General features: G+C 47.9%; 1 protein-coding gene across 1 annotated transcript in view; it reads right to left on the bottom strand.

Moving 5' to 3' along the window:
* The window catches only part of LOC107291272 (serine/threonine-protein kinase TAO2-like), a 54,435-nt gene extending 45,656 nt beyond the window's left edge, over positions 1-8,779 (bottom strand). The window contains exons 1-10 of the mRNA XM_015820263.1: positions 8,648-8,779; positions 8,080-8,151; positions 7,801-7,902; positions 7,269-7,314; positions 7,083-7,179; positions 1,955-2,068; positions 1,253-1,344; positions 1,040-1,133; positions 864-945; positions 3-168 (exon numbers count right to left, since the gene is read on the bottom strand). Coding sequence (XP_015675749.1) covers positions 3-168; positions 864-945; positions 1,040-1,133; positions 1,253-1,344; positions 1,955-2,068; positions 7,083-7,179; positions 7,269-7,314; positions 7,801-7,902; positions 8,080-8,151; positions 8,648-8,779 — 997 coding nt within the window. The remainder of the gene's footprint in view (positions 1-2; positions 169-863; positions 946-1,039; positions 1,134-1,252; positions 1,345-1,954; positions 2,069-7,082; positions 7,180-7,268; positions 7,315-7,800; positions 7,903-8,079; positions 8,152-8,647) is intronic.
* Positions 8,780-9,153: the final 374 nt, after the last annotated feature.

The following is a 9,153-nucleotide window of genomic DNA, read 5'->3' as shown; positions in this document are numbered from 1 at the left end:
CTCTTCCTCTTCTGGTGCCTCTGCATTTGGACCATTCTGAGCCTCCTGGAAGAGGATTTTCTTCATCTTGCGGTACTGCAGATTGTCAAGCTCCCTCACTGCATCCTTGGTCCTCTGAATCAGGTCCATGATAACCGTCTGGGGTCGCTCCCTCAAGAGAAAGCGATGCTGTGGAGTCACAGGAAGTAATAGCATGAAATCAAGGAAGTGGGTCTGCGAAAGGTTCCCGAAGCTATCCACCGATCTCTTAGAATTTGTGATCTGACCAATTCTTTTCCACTATTAAGTACACTCACAGGGTTGGGATAACAACTACTGAGATTTCTTAGGACCTAATAACTACATTCTTTTAACAACAATGTATAATTACTCTCAATTTAACTTGAGCAAACCTAGATTTAACATGTAATGGTTACTCAAGTCCACTTAGGAACAGAAAGTGAGAGAAACTCAAATACTTTGGAAGACAGAATAACTCACTGCTTATCAACAATAAGGAAAAAAAATCAACCAAAATCAATGCTAGGTGTACACTTCCAACACACAATTCTACAATTCTATGAATCCAATGTGAAGACTCAGTATTTATCATGGGTCTGTGGGGAATAAATGATGAAGTGTGTTATTTATTAGGGTGTTTCCCTAGAAACATCTGTACCAACATTTTTCATGGATTACCACTTCCCGATGCTAGCTTTCTTTTAACACACTCTTCTAATTTAAATATCTAGTGTTCTTATCTTTAACTTCTTGTTATTGTCCCAGATGGGATAAAATGAATACAACTTCCACAGCTATAGGCATTGTATGCTGGGGATGGGGAAAAAAGGAATCTTTCAGGAGTGAAAACGGGTGGAAGATACCTTAAGCAGCACATCAGAGGTTGGACGGTCCTGGGGGATCTTCTGTAGGCATGAATCCACAAAATTTCGGAAATATTCAGACCTGAAAAAAACAGGGAAGAAAGTCAGGGATTTATATGAATCTATAAACCTCTCTTTTTTTGCAAGCTTAAAGCCATTTGTGGAGTTTTCCTTACCAGTGACTAGATTGCAGCAGTGGTGAATCATTCTGGGCGATGTGGTATAAGGCACTCATAGCATTCATGTTAAAGAGGGGTGGTTTGCGCTCCGCTGAAGACGCAAGGACAGCTAATGTTAGCACCACCACTCGTGTTTTTGCAGAAAGCCCTCTTCCACATCATTTCCCCCCATAACTCCAACCTTATGAGGCAAGTAAGTTCATTCCATACCAAGTTCAATGCAAGTGATGCCAAGTGACCAGACATCCACCTTGCCGTCATACTGCCCCTCATCCATGGCTAGAATCACCTCGGGAGCCATCCTAGAAAGAAATTGCAAGATAAAACAATCATACATTGTGACTTAGCAACGGCACACGTGGTTACTTAAGAGCCTGAAAGATTATTGCACCAAAGATGCATGACCCTGGACATAGACCACAAAGTACTGCCAAGTTGTCAATGCTATTAATCAAAGAGGGGAAATTATTAATACACATTAATGTGTATTATTAATACAAATATATAATTTATTTCATTTTCTTAGACCCCATTACTTCTTGAAATGAGGCTCCAAAGCGTGCCATTTAAAGTTCACTTATGGCGCCTCCCAAAGCTGGAACACTCCTGAATTACACCCTCCAATCTTTGACCTATAAAAGGAGAAGACTTCAAAACTTTTTTTACAATCAACTGTTGTTAAACTACACTGGGACTCTTTGCAAAAACCCAGGGAACCCACATTTCTAATTATCAATTTCTCTAATTTCTTCTTGTTCAAAGAACCAGGGAGTCTCCAATGCTTATCTACTCCCTCACTGTCTCTTCAGCCACATCTTCACTCCTCCCAGTGGCTAGGATATGGGGATATGGCCAATAAAGGCATTCCTGCTCTGTTTCAGATTAAACGAAAATCTCATTCTGCCAGCTTACCAATATGGGGTGCCAACAAAGGAGTTAGCAGGAGCAATTATAGAAGCTGAGCCAAAGTCCCCCAGCTTCACTTGTCCTGGTTCAGTCAGAAGGATATTCCCAGCTTTCACATCCCTGAAAAGACAGACACAGTAATTAAAAACTGAATAGAGAAGCAGCGAACACAGTGGAGGAAAATGGGCAGCAAGATGAAAAAACAGTGTGAGCGGCAGGAGAAAGCAGAACAAAAGTTAGAGCAACATTTATACGGACAAGGAAGACCAGGAGAAAGAGAGAGGGCTACATTAGCAAACTTCTATATTGGTAACGGCCTCTGAGTCTCAATAATTTGATAGCAACAAGTGAAAGATTTCTGCTCTATTTAAATTAGGCTGCCGAAATGACTGACTCCTGAGGCAATTAAAAAATTTTTTTACTAAAAGAAGAATGTGTATAGCAGGGCTTTTCAACCTGGCTGGTGGTACGCGGTGTCGCCTTCCTCCGCCCCGCGGCGTCGCCTTCCTCCCCCCCCGCTCCGCTCCTTCCCAGCTCACTTGTTTGTGGAAAACATGCTGCTTGGCGGCAGCCTGCACGAACCCTACCGAATGTGCCCTGCAGGAGGGCGCGTGAAGAGCGCAGGCGCAGAGCAAGGCCCCGCCCTCCCCAGGGACTCATTGTGCAGCAACCGGATTGACTTCTTCTCGTGCATGCAGGTCAGCGGGATCCGTATCGCCCTTCCCCTCTCTCTTCTTACTTCACAACAAGCGCTAGCCTGATAGGAGACAGAGCCGTCCACTCCCTCGGCAGGAAGGGGTTTGAGACTGCTCGCGTCGCGGCCCTGAGCGCCAACATCACAAACGCCCCTCCTTCTTTTCCCCCTTCTCTCTCTCTCCATTGCGGCCTCACACTCTTCCATCTTCTTTTCCTTCCCCCCCCCCCGAAAGCTTCCGATACCCCTCAGGGCCCTCATGTTGCCTCCCGGAGGACTCATCCCATAGCAGCAGGTGGGAATCGAGGCTGTTTGTTTTGCTGATGCGCGCCAGGCAAAGCCAACAGAATGCGGGTGTGGAGGGAGAAATGCGCCCGCTTGACTCCCTCTCCCCAGTTTCGCAGCATTTAACCCTTCCCCATTTCTGTGACGGCCGGCCTGCCCGCCCGCCTGTTTCCCCTTCCGTTGCCTGTATCGCAGGCTTAAAGTCTGAAACAGCCAGGCTCTTGGCTGACTGATCGCCTTTCTTCCCCCCCCCCCATCTTTTCGGGAGATGCGCCTTTGCAGCAGAAGTAGCCGGTTCGTAATGTACGTGCCTGAAAACGGGAGGTGAACCGGCGACATCCCCGCCCTGCCTATGCGCTCTCCTCTGCCTCTGCGCGCGCACAGGCAGGGCCGTGATGTCAGGCAGGGCCGTGATGTGTTGCTGCCTGCCAAAACCAGGCTGGGGTCTGGGCGGCGTAGCACAGGACAATGGAAGGAAGGGACAATGGGAGCTGCAGCGCTGCAGCCTTCCAGTCCCGTGAGCGTCGCTGCGCCGTTCGGCTGTGGTCCAGGCCTTGCATTCATCAGCTGTTTGGTGGCTGGGAGACAGAGCCTTTCAGCCCTTGTGTCAACGCTGCAAATACTGTATATTCTTGCTTTGACAATGTGCAGAACTGTCTGGTATTTATATAGTTAAACCAGCAACTGGGAAAGAGGGAGGAGCATAAGGATAGCCCGGGAGAAAGAAACCGGAAGTAAATCACATCTTCCAAGTTGATTGGAAGATGTGAACCATGACCCTACAATAAGGGAGTGGAAAATGCTTGGAATGTTATGCGTAACGGAAGAGAAGCAGACCTAAGCATTTCCACCATGCTGTTCTGACGTATCTGTAACCTTAATAAATGCTTTTAGGAGAAAATATGCCTGAAAGTCCTTTTAAGTGTTTCGTTAATCAGACACATGACACCTTGGCTCCCTGCCGTGGCCTCGCGCCCATCAGCAGTTCGGTGGCTAAGAGTAGGAGCCGCTCAGCTGTTCGTGGGGACGCCCACGCGGCCTCGCGCCCATCAGTTGTTCTGCGGCCAGAAGTCAGAGCCGCTCAGCTGTTGGTCGGGACACCCACGGAGCCGACACCCACGCTGCCAGGTAGAATGGCGCCGGCCGCTGGTCTCCTTTGCCGCCCTGCACATCATCCTCGAGCCCTCCCCCGCCCGTTCATGTCGACCCTGCGGGGGCTTGACAGGGAGAGAGGGAGGGAAGGAGGAAGGGACTCCTCCTCCTCTCCTAAGGTTCAAAGCATGATCAGCTTCCCAAGGGCGCCACAATCCTCACGAAAGCGGGGGGAGAAGCAAAGGGGGCGAGAAAGCTCGCGGCGGGCTCGAAGGAGCACCTGTCAGCGTCAGAGACGAGAAACTCGCCCACAAACCCAGGGGAAGGGGTGGAGAAAAGGAGCCCTCTTTGGGAGGAAACCGCCACCTTCTCCTTGGCTTTGCGCTCTCCTGTTTCTCGGCAGCCGGGCTGCCAAGCCTCTACTGGCTGGAACTCCGCGTTTGTTTTGTTTTTTACTTCTCGCCTTCATGTGTTTCTGCCGTACCTCCTCGGCGCTCCCGCTCCCGGGAACGGGGCGGGCGGAAGAAAGCTTGGCTAGGCTAGCCAAAGAAAAGCCACGGAGCCGCGAGCTAAGATCGCAGGCAGGCCGGGGAAGGGGGTGAAGAAGAGGAAGGGGATTGGGAGAGAGGAAACACCAAGCTTGTCCTCGCCTCTCCCAAGGACATCCTGCGCCACCTCACAGGAACACCTGGTTTCAGATTTACGCCGCAAAAGTTTTTCTCGCGCAGAGGAGAGAGGAAAAACAATTACGGAACACTCGGGAATCCCTTGCAAGGCACCATGTACCTTGGTGCTTATTTCCTAACGCCTTCCCCCCGTGTTTTCTGCTCCACCCCGAATTCGCCTCCCTTCCACTCTCCTTACGCAGCCATCTATAGTCTTAATACAGCCCTAAGTCTGTCTTGCTTTCAACACCCCCTAAAATTCTTCATTCAGAAGAATGAAGGGGCGCGAATCGGCGTGTGCTCAGAAACGCCGATTCCGCGCTCCTGCCCAGCTCACTTGCTTGCTTTCCGCTTGCTTTCTATCAACAGCTTTTGATGCCTTTCCTTGTCTTCTGAATTTTGTTTCTGCAAGTGAGATGAGCAGGAGCACGAGATCGGCGTTTCTGAGCACACACCGATTCGCGCCCCTGCCCTCTCGATCGCGCAAGCAAGTGAGCTGGGCAAAAGCCCAGGATTGGCGTGTGCAGCTACAGCTGAGCCGCACTTCTGCTGAGCCACCCAGAAGCACGTATCAGCTGTAGCCCGCCACTGATCCTGGCGCTTCTGCTAAATTAGCAAGCGGCATGTTTTCCGGCGAAGCGCGAGCAAGTGAGCTGGGCAGGAGCCCAGGATTGGGGTGCGCAGCTACAGCTGATCCGCGCTTCTGCAGAGCAGCCCAGAAGCGCAGATCAGCTGTAGCTGCTCTCCTGGGCTCCTGCCCAGCTCACTTGCTCGCGCTTTGCTGGAAAACATGCCGCTTGCTAATTTAGCAGAAGCGCGAATCAGCTGTAGCCCAGCGCTGATCCTGGCGCTTCTGCTAAATTAGCAAGTGGCATGTTTTCCGGCAAAGCACGAGCAAGTGAGCTGGGCAGAGCTCTCCTCTGCCTCTGCGTGTGCATAGGCAGGTTTGGTATGTCGCCATGGCCACTGGCGGCACAGCCACGAGTCACGCTGGCGGCCTGTCCCCCTCCCCTTGTCCCTTCCTGGGCATGGAGGGGGGGAGGAAGGAAAGGACAAAGAGGGAGGGAAGTAAGGGACAATGAGAGAGGGAAGGAAGGAACAATGGAAGGGAGGGAGGGAAGGAGGAAGAGACAAAGAGGGAGGGAAGGAAGAAAAGAAGGAAGGGACAATGGGAGGGAGAGAGGGAGGGAAGGAAGGCTCCCATGCCTGTCCCACCCCCTCCACCAGAGCCCCACGTATCTCCCCCCACATCCCCGCCCGCACCCCCCACAGGCACCCTGCAACCTGAGTGATGAGCTGGCCATGCCCCCCTGGCCATTGACTTCCTTTGTCAAAAAGTTCCAAAAGGTGATCACATGACCCTGGGGATGCTGCAACAGTCATAAGTGTGAAAAATGGTTATAAGTCACTTTTTTCAGTGCCGTTGTAACTTCAAACAGTCACTAAGCGAATTGTTGTAAGTGGAGGACTAGCTGTACTTTATCATTTTTTCCCTTTTTGGGGGGTCATCAAGGTTTTGACACCTTGCTGGGCGACTGGTGATACTCGGATATTGCCTTATCCTAAAAGTGGTATAATGGGTGAAAAGGTTGAAAAGCCCTGGTGTATAGCACAGTTCTTGAGTTGAAAATATATACAGTATGTAGTCTTTTTTTAGTGGTAATTAAGCAAAGTGGTTACTAAGTGAAACTGTGACTGCATTTATTATCAGACTTCAGGTTTTATTTGCTTTACCGACCTGTGAAGGTTGTAAATGTGAGGATTGGTAGTTATTTTTTCATCCATGTGTTAATTTCCAACAGTTGTTAAAAGAGGCAGTCGCTAAACGTGGACTACCTATATTAACTGCAAAATCTGATAGAAAGCAACATGTTTTAACTACAGTATATGTCTTTTCCTTAAGTTGTTTGGGATATCAAGGATTTATTAAAATATAAAGCTGATTTGAGAAATTTGAAAACTGTCCAGTTCTGATAATTGAGCTAAACTGCATAAAGTGCAACATTTGACTGAAGCATGAATTTGACAGGTAATTTTGCCATTCTGCCTGCAAATCATCTAAAGAGAATAAACGGTAAAATGTAGCAAGAAACAGGGTTGGGTCAGAACGATGCATGGAGCTGACTGAAAAACAGAGTAACAGATTCCAGTACAGATTTCTCAATGCAGCAACAACTAGATCAGAGGTAAGCAACCTTGGCTCTTTTATGACTCATGGACTTCAACTCCCAGAATTCCTGAGCCAGCCATTCATGCTGGCTCAGGAATTCTGGGAGTTGAAGTCCACGAGTCATAAAAGAGCCAAGGTTGCCTACCCCTGAACTAGATCATACTATCCTACACTAAATGGGTGTTACAAGCAGCAATGTCGAGAGCAGTCATACAATATAGAGCTCACCTGTGGATCATATTGTGTGAATGCAGGTAGGCAAGTCCCTGCAGAGCACCATGTGTTATGGCTGCAATCTCTACTTCCTGCAGTGGCTTCTTGTGCACTAGGAAAGAAGGGATGGAGGAAAGAACATTATTTAAAGGTCTCAGAAAAGCTTTGTGGGAAGACTCTTCAATTGGTCTTGGGACTCACCTTCCAGCAAATCTGAGGCTGAGCCTAGGCAGTATTCCATCACCAGCTAGTGAATTAAGAGGAAATGTTAGCGTAGGGCAAATACATCCTTTGAACGTCAAACATCCTGTCCCAATCAGGGCTCCGGGAACCCAGTATGCCAATTCCATTTTGTACCTGGCATTTCCAATTCACTTAACAATATAAGAACAGCCCCCCTAAATCAGACCAAAAGTCCACCTTTTTTGCACCAATGTCATCCAGACACCTCCAAAACCCCCATGAATATAAATAGAATACCACTAAAAACAATTGTCCATGGTTTTCAAGAAAGGAGCCACTACTCTTTGCATTGCAATTCCCTCCCTTAAACTGCACTGTTTCAGGCAGAGAAGCAAGAAACCCAGTCATCATTCAGGCTCTTTTCAAGACTCCCCCCTCACCCAAAGCCCAGTTCATCTGCATTTTCACTGCATTTCTTAAATTCGTTAAAAGGCTTTCTGTAATGTATCACCACAATGGCTCAGAGTGACCTGTTTCACTCTCATCTTACCCATGCTGTATGTTCCCGTAAGTAGCAGCCCTTGTATTCAATTGTGTTTGGGTGTCGTAGCTCTTGCAAAAATTTCACCTCCTTGATAATGTCCTGCCATTTCTGGAAAATACAAAAGTGAGCCTGAGCTCCAATATACTTCTATATTTCGAGTAAAGGAGGGAATATTACAAGAAGCCTAGAAAATTTGAAAATCAGGAGAACTGGATTACCTAGGCCAGGGAGAGGCTAGAAGTTAATGGTCAACACAACTGTGTTAAGAGTCTAAAAAGGACCAACCTCATTAGACTGCTTCCCACTGTAGGACATCTTCTTAATAGCCACCACTTCATTGTTGCGTATGTCTCTGGCCTGGAGAAGATAAAGAGAATAAACCAAAGGAAGATAAAGAGAATAAACCAAAGAAGGATGGTGAAAATAACTATCAGTACCCACAGACAGTCAACTTCAGAGAGGAACTTTGTTCCTATGCCTGGAAAAACTACCATTCAAAAGGAGTAAATTTTACATCTCACGGTGAATCAGGCATTCTTGGAGCAGAGCTGCCTATGAGGCCAGAGATACGTGGGAGTGGCGAGTACCCGATATCGACTTAAAGTTATAACATCTCTACTAAATCAGACCAGTTCATCTTCCCACTTCTGATCATGACCAATCAGATTCCCCCTGAGAAAGCCATTAGCAAATTGTGGAGAAAGTCCCTCCCACTATTGCTCTTCAACATCTAACATTCAGTAGCAGGGGGTCTCCTGATGGGATGGGACCCAAGAAGGCCAACGGGAAAGAGTTGTGTTAAATGATCTTGGCAAGGCTTGAGCATGAGCATTAACACTCCTTTGGCACTCACAAAGTAGACAGCTCCAAAACTGCCATGACCAATCTCCCGCAGGTCAACAAAGAGCTTCTCAGGGTCATCCTTGAAGAACAGCTCAGCCACTTCAGGGTCCTTCAAACTGCCAGCCCGGGCATTAGACGGCATGGCGGCCGTGGATGAGGCTGGACTTCACTGTTGCTGTTTTCCTAAAGTGGGAAACAAATATTAACTGAACCAGCTGGGTATAAATAAGGTAATTTATTTTTATTTATAAGATTGTAATTCTGATGCCACCATCTTGTAATATCTGATGCCACCATCTTGCTGTAGCAAAGCAAATCCTGAGATCCTTGCTAGAAGGGTATAAATATACAAAAATTATACTCCCATTTGAAGAAGTGGGTTCAAGGCCACATGCAACCCTGACAAAGCTCAGAAAGCCTTTTCAAAAGGAATCTGTAAGCACTGACTCCTATTCACAGAAATAAGAGATCTGAAACAAGATAATCAATGAGAGACGTCTATAGCGGGAAGGCCAT

The sequence above is a fragment of the Protobothrops mucrosquamatus genome, unplaced genomic scaffold (genome assembly GCF_001527695.2).
Source record: "Protobothrops mucrosquamatus isolate PMUCROS unplaced genomic scaffold, P.Mucros_1.0 scaffold1102, whole genome shotgun sequence".
Classification (NCBI taxonomy): Eukaryota; Metazoa; Chordata; class Lepidosauria; order Squamata; family Viperidae; genus Protobothrops; species Protobothrops mucrosquamatus.
The sequence above is the reverse complement of the archived record's forward strand: the minus strand, read 5'-3'. Positions and strand labels throughout refer to the sequence as shown.